Source organism: Ailuropoda melanoleuca, chromosome 1 (assembly GCF_002007445.2).
Source record: "Ailuropoda melanoleuca isolate Jingjing chromosome 1, ASM200744v2, whole genome shotgun sequence".
Classification (NCBI taxonomy): Eukaryota; Metazoa; Chordata; class Mammalia; order Carnivora; family Ursidae; genus Ailuropoda; species Ailuropoda melanoleuca.
In genome coordinates this window covers 143,277,832-143,293,355 of record NC_048218.1, presented here as the reverse complement: position 1 = coordinate 143,293,355, position 15,524 = coordinate 143,277,832, and the positions used below count along the sequence as shown (strand labels likewise).

The window sequence follows — 15,524 nt, the reverse complement described above, 5'->3', positions numbered from 1 at the left end:
CTTAATTTCATAAAACTGTTCAATATTGTAACTACTGGATGCAAAGGAAACAAATGCAGTAATTTCCCCCATGGACTGTGAGCTGAACCTAAGAAAAGTGGGAGCATATAAGAAAAAGAGGATATACATACTTGTCATAAACCTTACAGACTTGTTCTGACCCCCCACACTACTGAGAAACTGTGTTCTAAGGTGGAGTTGTAATAAGAATGTATTAACCCTAAGAGTACAACATGTTATTACTCATAAGTCAGTGTCTCATTCCTTCAATAATACAAAATGTGAAGAATCAACCCTAGGAATGCGGTACTTCCCCTAAGGAAATCTGCAAGGACACTGAAGCGCATATTATTTGAAGTGACTGGGTTTTTTTTTTTTTTTTTTAATAAAAAGTGTTTTGTACAGATATATAACATTATTCACTTTTCTACTTTATTAAACAAATTTATTAAAAATACTTTTCAGTCGTGACTGTTGACACAGAGCTGTTCTGTGATTTCCAGCACTGCTGGTTTCAATACAGAGTGCCAAAACTGTTGCCAGCTTGTCACTGTCACCTTCCCACTCTCTAATACATTCTTCTTTGTATCAAATAAGAACTGAAAAGAAATCAGATTAAGTGATAGTGTGGAAATTCAACTGATGTGCAACTCCAGACAGTGGCTTGCTTTTCAGAGATACTTTATATTCCAGATATAAGCACCGTCTCTAAGTGGGAAAATTAGTACTGATCGATCTTTAAACTCAACATATGAAAGACTTATACAGTTCACAATGATCTAATAATGATACCACTAACAGACACAGTAGTTATGAGGCCTGATTTTGCCATTAGAAGTTCACAAACCTTCTTGGTGTTTGAAACTGTGTGAACTTGGACAAGTTATTTAAACTCTCTAAGCCTTGATTTTCTGAGGCTAGGTTTTCTCCTTGATAAAACAGACAGAATAATGGTTCTATCAAAGAGTTTAGGTTAGGATTTGGTGAAAGAATCCTGTGAAGTGCTTGATCCAGTAAATGACACTTAGTGCTCAATAAATGTTATGCATAATCATCATAATAATTATATCATTAAGTAATAATACCTATTACAAGTTTAACTCTCAGATAACCATGAGATGCTACTTTCCACTCTCCCGTACTAGCTAGTTCTAGGTCACCACGGAGAAAAGAAACCACAGAGGAGGAACAGAGGGGTTTAAGGTTTCTTCAATTATGTTCTAAAGTCAAACCTGAATTATTACAGGACTGTCTGCTATCTATGACTTTCTCTACCTATGCTCTCTAGTAATGACAACAACATACAATGTGGTCTGTATATTATGATTTATCATTGAAGACTCAGATAATGCTTTCATTAAAACTTACCCTTCCACAATAGTTCTGTTGGCCAGACGTATACAGTGTTCCCAAAGTATATTAGACACGGGCAGGGGTATCCGAACTCTCTTAGAAACCTCATTTAACCTCCTGTTAAACTGCTCAAATTCCTAAGAAGACAAAAATCATGGCCATATGTGGATATAATTATAATGCCACACCGCTCTCCCATTTTCCCAGCAAAGAAGAAGATTTAGAAAGACCCAGAATCAAATCGAGTAAAACAAAAAGAGAGAATGCACAAGATAACTCAGACTTTTAAAGTACTTCACAGTGAATAAACTATGTTGTGATACAGAGGACACTACATTTCATCTCAAAAAGAAATAAGTGTCATTAACAGATTAAACAATGTAACAATGTTCAAATGCTTCTTCATCTCAAATTTTTCTATGACTGTCGGTATGGATTAAAAGAGCTTAATAACCTAATACGTCTTTAAAATTATATTCAAGAAACCCAGTTTAAAAAAATATTTTGATAAGCTTTCAACTCAGAGTGAACTGTGAATCATTTGTAATTTGAGGCTATACTCCTTAGAGAACAATTGGATAAATTATCCTCTTTTCTAAACATTCTTTAGAAGTCAATAAATTATTATATTCCAAATGATTGAAAGTCATGTAATAGCTGCAAAAATTTAACGCAAAGGAAAAAATAAAACATAAAATACATCCCGATTCCTACAGAAAAACTGAGTATTTTTATTACTTATTAGGAACTTTTACGATACCTCTTTACTAAAAATAAAAATATATGTAACTAATTTAGACAAATTCTAACCATTACATGAAAGCAAACAGTTTACCCTTCAATACATGTATTTCTAGTTTCTTTGGACTACTGTCATCTTAATATGTTCATTTACAAAAGTAAATGCTATCGTTTCTTCCCTGACAATACATTTCAAATAAATTTAACAAATTTATTCAAACAAATTTAACATTTAAAATGACATTTTTTTCTTTAGTTTCCTCAAGATAGCAACTACACAATGCTTAACAAGTCAAGACTGACATGTGTTCAAATTCTCTAATAACACACAGGAGGCAAAAAAAAACCTAATCATCACCACTCAAGCTACCACATGATTACTTATTATGCTTTTGCTCTTTTGTTAATCACAATCTTTTAATTTATTTTTGGCAGTTAATTGCTTTTAATTATTTATGAAAAAGTGAATTTTCAAACCACTAAGCTTACTTCTGAAAATCAAAGTTAAATAAATAATTACTCTTCATCCTTTTCATTGTATGACTCTAGTAGAACACTAGTATTTGCTACTGCATTTATATCTATGCTTCACTGCAGTAAACTCTGCTTTAGATTTCCAGTCATGATTCAGTACTTTCCACAAATATTTTAAAAATAAAGTTATATGCTGGGGCGTCTGGGTGGCTCAGTCGTTTAAGCATCTGCCTTCGGCCAGCTCAGACCAGGATCCCAGGGTCCTGGGATGGAGCCCCGCCTTGGGCTCCCTGCTCAACAGGGAGTCTGCTGCTCCCTCTCCCTCCTTCCCTCCCTCCTGCTCATACTCTCTCTCTCAAATAAATACATAAAATCTCTAAAAACATAAAGTTATATGCTAACTGTAAACAATGTCATTCTACTCATTCCTAACTTCAATGTTCAAGAATGTTTGCTGTTAAATGAACAATAAAACCATTTCATTTTACTTAAGATTTCTGGGGGGCAAAAATGCAGATTGCTTTTTACCTAAAGGTGTGGACTTGGAAAAATAATAGCACGGATAAAAGTTACATAAAAGCTTCTTTAGGAAAGAAGATTTTAAGTTGCTAAAAACTGGGTTCAGGGTAATAATCTGAAAAACCTTGGTTCTTTCTTACAATATTAATGTTTCTTATAATTAAAAACAACTAGGGTTGCCTGGGTGGCTCAATCGGTTGAGCATCGACTCTTATTTTTGGCTCAGTCACGATCTCAGGGTCATGGAATCAAGCCCTGTGTCAGCTCAGTGCTGGCTCTGCTCAAGATTCTCTTTCCCTCTCCCTGCTCAAGGTGCATGCTCTCTCTCTCAAATAAATAAATAAATAAATAAATAAAATCTTAAAAAAACAAAACAAGAAGAACTAAAGCAAGTGGGGTCCTTCTAGTATATATATTCACTGAGTGCAGAAATCTCTTTCTTCTTGCATCCCTATGAGTACCATGGTTAGCATGCCATAAAAAATAAAATCAACTTTTCAAAAACGAAATTGTTAAAAAAAGAAAAGGATATATGATTATTTATAAATTACATTTGTCTATCACATTCCAAATTAAAATTCCCAACTGAAATCTCGTGGGGACCCTAAACATCAAAGTTCTCCCAGGGTGACAATTACAGAGCACCCTTGTCAGTCTCTCCTCAGACCCGACAGTAACCCCTAGACACTGCTAACTGATCTCCCCCTTAGGTCTGATATCTGGGGAGGGTCTCGCAGTCTCCATCACAGAGCTCTAGAAGGGCACCAGGCAGAGAGATGATGAATTCTGCCGCTATCTCTATTTTGATCTCTAGCTTTGCTTACTGGTTCCCAAGTGTCCCTGGCTACCATCTGTTGCCCTGGACTAAGCAGGCAAGAATGTTTGTGTGAACGAGATAAAAGTCAGGAGCTTAAGAAGGGCCAATTTTCCCTTCACTGACAAATACGAAAAACAAGGCTTTTCTGAAAGCGGTTTTCATCTCCTCAGATGCCCTTTCCTCACCTCAGACATCCACATGGCTCATCTCCTTGCTTCCTTCGGGCCTCTCCCCAACTCTCACTTTACCAGGATCTTTCTCTGACCACACGTAAATAAACAATATTGCCCCCAACTCACACTCTGACACTCTCTATCCCTCTTCTGCTGCTTATTTACTTTTTCACAGGGCTATTCATTATCTGACATATTTTATCATAACTTATGTCTACTGCTATCACCGTACTGGCATGTAAATTCCCTGAGGGCATGTAAGTTCCTTAACTCACAACTATGTTGTCAGCACCTAGATCAGTGTGTGGCACATGTAGGTGATCTACAAATATCTCTTGATGCATAATGACAAAAAATGTACAGTTCTTTCCAGAAAACTTTTCAATGTAAGTTTTAAACGCAAAGGTATTTGCATGACACACTGGAAAAGTAATGTGACTTCTGGAAAAGAACAACAACATAGAATAATCAGGGGCCTGGTCTCTTGCTAATAAATCTACACAACTATAGAAATATCTTCTAATTAAATAGAAATATCTCCTTTGTCACCACAGTCATGGTTATTGAAATTACTTAATATGAAAGTCAGCCAAGACATGCCAATCAAACTCTAATTCAAGATGGGAAATTAGTGAGCAAAAACAAAAAATCTACGAAGAATTCTTGGGTCTAAAAGAACACAAAATTTGAAAAAACAAGTCTATTCCAATTCAGGCGCTTTAATATCATGATGCTAGAAATGTGGTCATAACTATAGTCTCACTACTCTAGAGCAAGTGCAATGACAGGACTAGTTCTCCTGGTAGACTCCTCTTTAACAAAGGTGTTTCCGCGTACTTGCCTTTAGCAGTGCATCTACATAGATGTTGTGCTGTGACATAATTTCTTTTACGTCCCACTTCACATTAGCCATTAGGAGCAGCATCTGTTCATAATCAATAGCTTTACCGGCTACAATCCAATAAATTGGTTTGCGTAGTTCACTGGCAGTTGAGACTGTCTGAAATACATTTCACAGAAAGGAAAACAAATATTTTCTAAAACTATCAAATTTATAAAAAAATATTTTGTGCCTTTTTCTAGTATACATCACATCTAAAAATAAAACATATATATCTGGAGATTTAAATTATGAAAACATTTTAGTTCACTGCCAAAGGACTTATTCAAAACAGAATTTTGAAACATACAGTCAACTTGAGTCCACCGGTACCATGACAATAAAAGAACCAGAGATTTTCATGGAGACGAGCAAATATTTCTCATGTTTTTTCACTTCTCTCCATTTCTACACCAACTGCCCCATCTCAAGATTTCATCATCTCTCAAATGTACACCTGTAACAGCTTCAAGCTGGTCTCCCTGCCTGGAGGCCTGCCATCTACTGCTGCCAACTACTCTTTCTAAAACACACACTGACCATGCCACTTACCTGTTTCAAATCCTCCAGTCCCTTCCCCATACCCTCGAAATAGAGCCCTCCTCTTGGCTGAGTGCACTGCGTACCATGTGGCCCCTGCTTCCACCAGCCATCTTCCTCACCACTAGCTCTGACAATTTGAGTTTTCCTCAGCTGCTGACACACGCCATGCTCTCTCTCGCCGCTTCATCTTCATGTAAGTCATTCCCTCAGTTTGCAATACACTCCCAACCGTAGCCAGCTGCCCCAGAAGGTTTAAACATCCTTCCCCCAGACAGCCTTTCTAGACAACCTGCTCCTGATGACATGTCCTTTCCTCCTCCAGCCAAGGTTAAATTCCCTGCTGCTGTTTCTTTCCCCTTATCATACTTCATTGGAAATACAGTTGTAATGGGCATCAGACTAAAAGGTAGAGGAGGTGCTCAGTAAGTATTTACTTAATACAGGAATTCATGAGTGAATAAACGTATGCTAATTGCTCTCCTGGAATTTGGAGACTGGCCACTAGCTAAAAAACCCCAAATAATGTGCTCACAGTTGAAATGACATCCAAGAGTTTCTCTGACCTGAGAATAAAACTGCTGAAGAAAGGGCTTTTTGACGGCAGGCATCACGGCATCCAGATGGGGCTGAAGGAACTCAAACTGTTCAGCCAAGAATACCCTAAAGGAAATAAAGAACCCACCGTGAAAGCAGAGTGCAGGATCCGCTGTCTGTCCATACTTTTGTATAAGTCATCTTTAAGATCTCTAAGCAAAAGTTCGACCATTAAAATTCTTTTCCGCTTGAGTGAACTACCTTGTATTAGCTTATTTACTGCCTATCCAAAAGTTACTGCTGAGCTTATCACAGAATGTGAGCAGAGCTGGAAGAAGGAGACCTCAAATAAAGGGCTCTGGAAAGCACAAGGTGTAGAACTACGCTGCTCCACGTGTGACATGGGAGCACAGATCATAGAAAAGACCAAAGAAAAAAATGGAACCGTTTTTTTGGAAAGGATTGCCTGTAAGGATCCTATTTCATTATACAGAACAGATAGCTGAATTCCCCAGATTTAACATCTGGCTGGCATTTCTCATAAGGAACCTCACACAGCCAACTGTAACTTGGCTGAGACATACACGTGACCTTCAGGTCAGGAGGCTGGTGTGCGGGAGTGCAGCCATCTCCCCGGAGGATTGCCAGCAGCTGCCCTGTTGTTCTCTATTTTCTGTTGAGTACACAAAAACTCTTAACTTACACTGGACTACATTTTATGCAAGAAGTCATGTGCTATAGGTGTATGAAAAACTGGGGGATTTATAAAGGTTAGGAAGCATTCCTGCTGATGTCAAGGGCTGACTATATTTAACACTAAACTGACATTGTAACTAGTTTCTCAAGAATCACAATTTCATAGGAAAATACAAAGTATGCTATAATGTGGTCTTTTTAAAAGTTTTACTTTAAAACAAGGATCATGTTGCTAAAGACTGAAACCTAAAAGATTTCCCTTCTTCCATTTATGTAACTGAAAACCAACCAAGCAGTTTTAAAAATCAATTGGTAATCTATTTGAGGATAAACTTGTCAGAAATATGTAAGTGACAGAAGTAGGAGAACGATACAGCTAGAAATCTAAGTATACAATGCTTACTTTTATAACTTTCCTTCAATACTTAAAGGCAAAGCAACGGTTTTTAACAACTTACAAGGATTCTGTGGCTACCACTCTTTCTGCCAGCCCATATAATGTATCCCCAGATGTCAAAACCACTAGGTGACTGAGGTGCGGGCTTGGTACCTTCTCCTTTCTCTCTTCTGCTGCTGTGAGGGTGGCGGTAGGATCAGCTGAAACTTCCTGAAAATACAACACATGTACACAGGGCCTGAAATCAAATCTAATAGCAATAAACCATGTGGTTTTACAAAACTGGACCTGTAATCACAATACTCGTAGGCATATGTATTAATTACATTTAGTTTCTATACTTTCTTTTCCTTCTCTTACATTTTCTAACTACTGGAAATTTCCCTTTTATACTAAGTGAAAATGATCCAACTCAATATGCTATTATCTGTGCATGACCTAACATCAGCCAACACAAGCAATCTTTATGAACTGGCAGATATTTCATAGAGACAACAGTGAGATGCCCTTCAAGAACCTGTAAATGAGAAGAGAGAGACTGCCTCTGGAGGACTGAGCTGGCACATTCCAAAATTATGGTGCGGTTAACCATTTCACATCCACACCTTAATAGAGATAACTTTGGTATAATCTCAAGAAGGCAGGACTAGAATGCACTTATAAAGTGAAACTAAGCTAACTGTATTGGTAGATGTCTGGGGTCATGTTACTGATGACAAGGAAGATGGTTAACAGGAATAAAAGAAAGGGATGCCCGGAGAGCAGAGTGTATTGAGCTTTAAAAGATCCTCCAAGAAAATTATGGCACAAAAATTGGACACAAACAAATCTAAAAGTGTACAAAATATAAATCTAGATTACTTCTTAAATCCTTTACATAGTCACAAATCTCCAACACTTGCCTTATGAATGAAAGAGACATCAAATACACAGGACTCTGGGAGCATAATAGGCTTACAAATTTAGCAAAATGGAACTAAAACATTATAAAACCTTCCAAGTGAGAAAATGGTTGTATTCTTCTTTAGTTCTTTTTTATATCTTATCTTCTACAAAAGATATTGTTTCTCTTCAATCTCTAATTACTCAATTAGCATTTAAAAGTTATTTTGGGAACAACTATGCTTTCTCTAAGGGAGAATCAGGATAAGGAAACTATGCGAGTTAATCAATGTCACTGCTCCATTATTTATTTCCTTCTACTAAAAAGGAAAATAATCACCCCTCTACTGCACACACACACACAAAGTCACAAAATTACATAATGTTTGGTATGGCTGCCTGCGCTATTTCATTCAATGCTGGTGGTTCTGTAATCACCAGCTACCAGATTGTCCAAATGAGGAACCCTGGAATCATTCGTGCCTCCCCTTTCCTTCCCCCCTCCATCATGCCTAAGCACACACCTCTCCTTTGCTTCTTTCCGTCACTGCTTCATCAGGACCAAGGCCCCACAGCATTCTTACCTGGACTGAGAGTCCCCAAATAGAGACCTCTCCTTCTGGCTTCTCCTATTTCTACTTTACTTTGCATACAGTTCACTGGCTGATTTTTCTAGAATACCCAAGTGATCTTTCTAAAATGGAGACTGATCACACCACTCCAGAGTTTGAACGTCTCAATTAACTATCCACTCCCTACAGACAAAAGCCTAAACTCTTCACCATGATATTACTCCTTTACAGCGATACCAGCTTCCTTGCCAGCTTCATTTCCAAGTAATCTTCAATGCCCCTAGGTCTAGCCGCATTGGACTACTTGTTATACCTGTCTTACCGACAATCTTCTCTTACCAGCTCTCTGCTCCTTGTCTGCCTAGCTCTGTCCTCCTCATCTTTTAAGTCTGAGGTCATATTTACCTCCTTTCTATTACTTTCTCAGTCTCCCAAGAATTAGTATCCTACTTGTGTTTTTTTAAAAAGATTTATTTATTTGACACGGAGAGAAAGAGAGAGAGAGAGAGAACACAAGCAGGGGGAGCAACAGGCAGAAGGAGAGGGAGAAGCAGGCTCCCTGCTGAGCAAGAAGCCTGATGTGGGGCTCGATCCCAGGACCCCTGAGATCATGACCTGAGCTGATGGCAGACGCTTAACCAACTGAGCCATGTGGGCACCCAGTATCTTACCTGTGTTAATGTTACCTGCACATGTACCTATGTCTGTATATGGCATAAAGTGCACTTTGTCAGTTGTGGTTTCTTGACCCCTCCACCTCACTGTGAGTTCTTGGGTACATTGGGACCAATTTCATCATCTTTGTATCTCAAGACCTTGGCATGCCTCCTGGCATTAGCAGGCCCTCAAATAGTTTAATTGATGGAGATGATAAGAGAGTCTTTACTTCCTCTCCTCTTACTCTCTTTCAAGCCCATTTCAATCAGGCTTTTGTCTGCCCTATTCCAAAGAAACAGTTATCAAGGTCCCCAATGATGCCCTATGGCCAAATCCAATAGTCAATTCTGAATACCTATTTCATTTAAACTACTATAGCATCCTACACTGGCTAATCCTGAAACACTTTCTTCACTTAGTTTCCAGGGTACCATACCCTCCTGGTTTTTCTCCTACGCCACCGGCCACTTCTCACCTTCCTTTGCTAGTCTGTCCTCATCTCCCTGACATTTAAACACTGGGGTGTCCTGGAGCTCAGTCCTCAGACTTCTCTCAAATTCTACTCCCTAGATGACTTCATCCCTCATTTTAAATATTATCCATACGCCAAGAGCTCAAAATTTACATGCTAGCCCTGACATCTCTCCTATCTTTAGTGTATTTAACATATCTAAAAGCTGAACTCAAATGTGTACTTCCTAAAAGTCTTATCCATCTCCAGTAATGGTACCTCCATTCTCCAGAAGTTAGGTGTCATCATTGACTCCTCTCAGGGTCATACCCCACTTATAACCCATAAACAAATCTGGATGGGTCTACCTTCAAAACAGATCCAGAATCTGACCATGTCTCACTACTTCTTTCACTACAACTGGTATAAGCCACCTTACCTCTCTCCTTAACTATGATACACTATAGTGAAAATAATTCTCTTTTACCTCATTAATCAGATCATGTCAACTCTTCTGCTAAAGCTCTTCCAACAGCTCCTGTCTTCCTTAAAGTAAAATCCAAAGGCCTTACATGATGTAGGCTCTGGCTATCTCTTTGGTTTATCACCAACCCTCCTACTTGTTTCATTGTAATTATACTCACTTCTGTACGGTTCCCAGAGGAGGTCAAGCATGGTCCCATCTCAGGGCCTTTGCATGCCCTGTTCCCTCCACCTGAGACATTTTCCCCAAAATATTCCCTCTCTACTAGCAAGCAAGTTGAACTTGAGTAGGGAGTTTTGTCAGATTGCTCTCTCTCCACCAAAACTGTATCCTCCAGCATCATATATGAAGTGTTCAAAAAACAGGCACTAAATACATGTTGTTAAATAAATGAATTCTCATCCAGGTGGCTCACTCCTCTACTTCTTCCTTCAGGGACCTACTTCAGTGTTACCTTTCCAGACAGGCCACGTGCGATCACCTAAACAAAATCATACCCCTTTCCCCCTCTTTCTATCCTTTCCTAGTGCTTTGTAATCTGATGCAATCTGACATTAAATTGGATATTCATTATTTCTTATCTGCCTCTTCTACCAGAAAGACCACCCACTGGTCTTCTACAAAGTCCCTTGGCACTCAGTGTTTGTTGAATGAATTAATAATAGAGACAGCTATCCAACTGTTGTGTATTCCTTGAGTCTTTTTTTTTTTTTAAGATATTATTTATTTATTTGACAGAGAAATAGAACCAGAGAGCACAAGCAGGAGTGGCAGAGGGAGAAGAAGCAAGCTCCCCACTGAGCAGGGAGCCTGATGCGGGGCTTGATCCTAGGACTCTGAGATCTCGACCGAGCCGAAGGCAGACACTTAATCGACTGAGCCACCCAGGCGCCCCATGAGTCTTATACTCTCCTCACATAGCTCTTTGCCTCCCATCTACTTCAAGTACTATCCTTCTAATACCTCCTCTAATTCTCTGTATTTTTTCCTTGTGAATATCCATCTCACAGCAAGTCAAAGGATGGTGAGGAAGAGAACTGAAACCGTGAAACAAAAAAAAGCTAATAAAGGAATTAGGAAGAGATAACTTGGCAAGATGGCTAAGCTAGCCAAAGTGACCCCAATGGAGTAAAAACAGGAATAACAGAAAACAATTCCAGAGAGGTAGATTTGGCTGCATCACAATAAAGCACTTTCTATCACGCAGAAGTATAAGGCAGGGAGGGTTATGAGTTTCCTATTGGAAAGAGGCTGGATCGGAAGTTGACAGCTACTCAGAATGTATAAAAACTGTAGGTTAAATGAACACAGATTAGTTTCCTTCTTTGATTTTATGAGTAGAAACTTGGAGAATTACACTCCACAAGTATATTCTAAGCATCAAACACACTCTCCCTTTTTTTTTTTAAAGATTTTATTTATTAGAGAGACAGCGCGTGAGAGAGAGAGAGCATGAGTGGTGGGGAGGGGGAAAGGAGGAGGGAGAAGCAGACTCCCCCACTGAGCAGGGAGTCTGAGGCAGAACCCAGAACTCCGGAATAGTGACCTGAGCTGAAGGCAGCCGCATAACTGACTGCGCCACCCAGGTGTCCCAAACACACCCTCTTTTAAAATATTTTGAACTGACAAAAATTGACATGAACTTTCTGCCAATATTGCACAATCTCAAACTCAAAATAGCTCCAGGATAACCATGAATACCACACACTGATACTAGCAGATTACTTTTGAATTTCATTCTTTTATGACTATATATCACTATATGTATATGTGTATATATATATACACACACACACACACACACATACACATATATATATAAAATAAAAATATCTTTGAAAACTAAAAGTTTCTGTGAATGCAGATATTAACTAGCTAATTTAGGAGAGCAGCGGAGGGAGGTGGTGCTAGAAGGTGACAGAAGGCAAGGAGAAGTTACATTTGTAGCGTGAGAGAAATGAATGGGTATGAGGGGAAAGTCCGCAAGCACTCACCTACTCCATCCTTACCTCCTCACCTCCTTCTTACCTACCTGCCATTCAAATGTGCTGAACTCCCTTTACTCACAGAGCTCTTTCACAAAAACATTCCTGCAGTGATCATTGAAATTGTTGCCCCCACTTCAAAGGATTTGCATTAGGATGCCATTCTTTGTTCCTAGTTAACACTGACATTTTGGGCACTAAATTATGGTAATTATCTGCTTACAGGCTAAAGTTCTGTGTTTACATTTAGGGAAATATGCTTGAAGAGAGCAAGAGAGTCACAAAAATCTCAAGCTGATATAAATAAATGGTATGTGCTTGTTTCGCAGTTCAATGGAAAATCTCCTAAACTGGATCAGGGTTTCAGATTACACCAGCACAATCAGAAACAGATATAAAACCCTTTGAAGACTTTGAGAAATAAAACCTTAATCAAAATCTTTAGTTTCACAGTGAAAGTCACAATGTTTAACCTCTTCTGCCACTAATAATTTACTACTACAAAGAGAAGTCATTTTTATGGACTTTTCCACACCAATTTAAAATATATTTTTATTGTCAAAGATTTCAAATTAGTCAAAGATCTTAAAGCAAACAATTTAGCATCACCAAGTATATAACTAAAAATTCACAGTGCTGGTACCATTGTGACCTATACCAGCTTCCCTTTCTTTTTTCCCCTAGTAGACTCCTTTTCTTGAACTTTTATTTGATGTGTCAAATTTTCTTATTTACATTGAATAGATATGATAAAACAATTTCAGGTGGCATTTTTAAGACCATAATGATTCCATGATGCCTTTTACAGCTAATGAGAAGCAAAACTTAGAAGATATATACAAAGAAAATGAAATTACCAGAAATGTGCTTATTAAACTTTTAAGCAACACATAGGGGAAATATAGGAGAAAGTACAACTTTCATCTAGTGATTCCAGATTGATTAGGCTATAAATTACTTTAATAGCCAAAGACTGTATTGAATAGCAAGAAACCAATTAATGTTTTCTGCCAATGCAGATGCAAATTAATGAAGTGAAGAAAAATTAATATACCAGCTTACAAGAACCTGAGATCAAGGTCTAGCAAATGACAAATATATTTTCTAAAATAATAAACCAATGCTTATCAGTATGAGTAATAATTTAACATGTAACAGTGGAAACCAACAGAAAATTCAAGAAAAACTTCTGTATTGCTGTAGGAGGAGTAAGGACTCTGGGGAGACCCTGTCAAAAAGAAGGAACGACTGCTCTCACAGCCTTCTGATCTGAGGTGCAGTTTGCTTTAAGAGAGGGTAACGATAAGGACTTAAAGAAAGATATCTTTAAAAGACCAGGTGCCAAAGTAAAAAAAGCAGGCATATCTATCTATCCATTTATTGGGGAGGGGTTTTTAAAAACCTGTTTCTAAATCTGACTACTAGCTCTGGGAAAAACTTAACGGAAGGAACACAGAACTTGTCAGACAGGTATGACAGACACATTGTTATCCATTGATGGGTGGCAGCTGTTTTGAACAGCTAGTTTGGTCCCACTGTGTAGTCAATCATGATACTTCATTACACACTATATGGCAAAATCTGAAGCATCAAATCCATGCCTTAAGGGTCAAATTGGGAACTGCAGTTTGACGATCATGAGCTAGTAACCAGCAGAGATGACAGAGACATCAGATTGAATGATTCTAGTGGTAAATTCTGACCTATCAATATTTTTTACTGTATTATTATTATTATTATTATTATTATTATTATTATTATTATTAAGGAATCCACTGCCACAACTGTCATGAAGGCCAGACTAGGTTAACAGTAATGAGTTCTAGAGGTAACTACACCCCACTCTGGACTTTCTGAATATGACCATTCAGTCCATCAATTTCAAGGCTTTCAGCCAGAAACAAGAAGAACTCAAGCTGTGGACTAAGATCCGGAAAACAAGATATGATGGTCAAGGAGAAGCAAAACAGAAACATGGATAATTTCTTACGGAGTTGAAAGTCAATGGATTTTACAAAACAAAGACAAAAAAATAATAAATAAGTGACTGGGTCAAACAAGGAGGCTTGACTCTGAACGTGAAGATCAGAACTAAATGGATAGCAAAGCCAAGAAAACAAGCCAGGTTAAGCCAGAAGATAAGAAAACTCATGGATTGGAGTTTATTCATTTATTCTACGAACATTTACTAAAGAAATGCAGTTTGCTGAGGTAAGTGCTATGAAAATATACACATATATGTGTTGGGCAGAAAGATCTTCAAATTATAAGGGAGATGGATGAGATGCATACAGGCGATTTCCTCTGTGTAAAGAGTGCTCACTCGAGATATGAACACACGCCTCTCTCATTTTACTCACATCTCTGCTCAAAGACCACTGTTTTCTCACTCTGCTTCATTTTCTTCTTAGCGCTTCCCAGTATCTGACACTATATTACATATTTGTTTATCTGTCTCTCTGCCGCAATAAAATATAAGTTCCAAGACAGGAATTACCTCTTCTGTGCACTGATGAATGTCCAACACTACTACCACACCCAGCAAATATGATTTCAATTAGTATTTCTTAGAAGAATAATTACATTGGTTTATTAAAACTTCAATAGCAGAAGTATGTACATAATAATAGACCTTAAGAGAAAAGAGGGAAACAACTGCTTGTTTAGGTAGGTGAGGAAAGACCAGAGGATCCTGGGGTTAATGTCGATGCAGAGGAACGTGCTGAACAACAATCTCTGGCTACAGTGACCCTTCACAAGAAAAACACTTTGTTACTTTCGATGCCTATGTTGGCTTAAGCACTACAAAGGCTCAGCCCTGTTTTGCTGCCTAACCTATTTTCTCAAAATATATATTACATTATGTGACTCAACAGTCAAGAATCCGGAGCCCCTACTGCATAGTGAACTAACCCAAACCTCTTGCCTGAATTTCAAGGCCATTTATAAAGTGGTCCTAAACACTCTGCAACCCGACTCCTCAGTATATTCCAGTGTCCCAATCACAAAGATGGCCAAACTTTGGGCCAGGCCTGCTCCCACCTCAAGGCCCTTTCTCAGCTTCTGAACCTTCATTTGAAAGCCGATCTTTCTCCTTTTCCCACTAACCCCATGCCTGTTCTTCAAAGACTAGCACAAATCTCACTTCTTCCTTTAGTCATTCTCTGAAATCACGTTTCCACATAAACCTTTCCTCCCCTTGAACTTGTACTGGATGTATAGCCAACATCATACTCTTCCATGATACCAGTTTTTTCTCTCCAATCAAATGGTAAGAAACCCCTACTTACGTCCTTACAAGAACATAGTGTAATACCGAGGACTGAGGCACACAATATATACACAGACATACATTTACATGTAGTT

The 15,524-nt window shown here is 38.4% G+C and overlaps 1 protein-coding gene across 2 annotated transcripts in view; it reads right to left on the bottom strand.

Moving 5' to 3' along the window:
* VPS50 (VPS50 subunit of EARP/GARPII complex) overlaps positions 1-15,524 on the bottom strand; it is a 131,077-nt gene that overhangs the window by 12,541 nt on the left and 103,012 nt on the right. For both annotated transcript variants that reach the window (XM_034667735.1, XM_002918239.4), the window contains exons 23-26: positions 7,189-7,337; positions 6,064-6,160; positions 4,919-5,077; positions 1,369-1,490 (exon numbers count right to left, since the gene is read on the bottom strand). In XM_034667735.1, the coding sequence (XP_034523626.1) occupies positions 1,369-1,490; positions 4,919-5,077; positions 6,064-6,160; positions 7,189-7,337 (527 nt within the window). The remainder of the gene's footprint in view (positions 1-1,368; positions 1,491-4,918; positions 5,078-6,063; positions 6,161-7,188; positions 7,338-15,524) is intronic.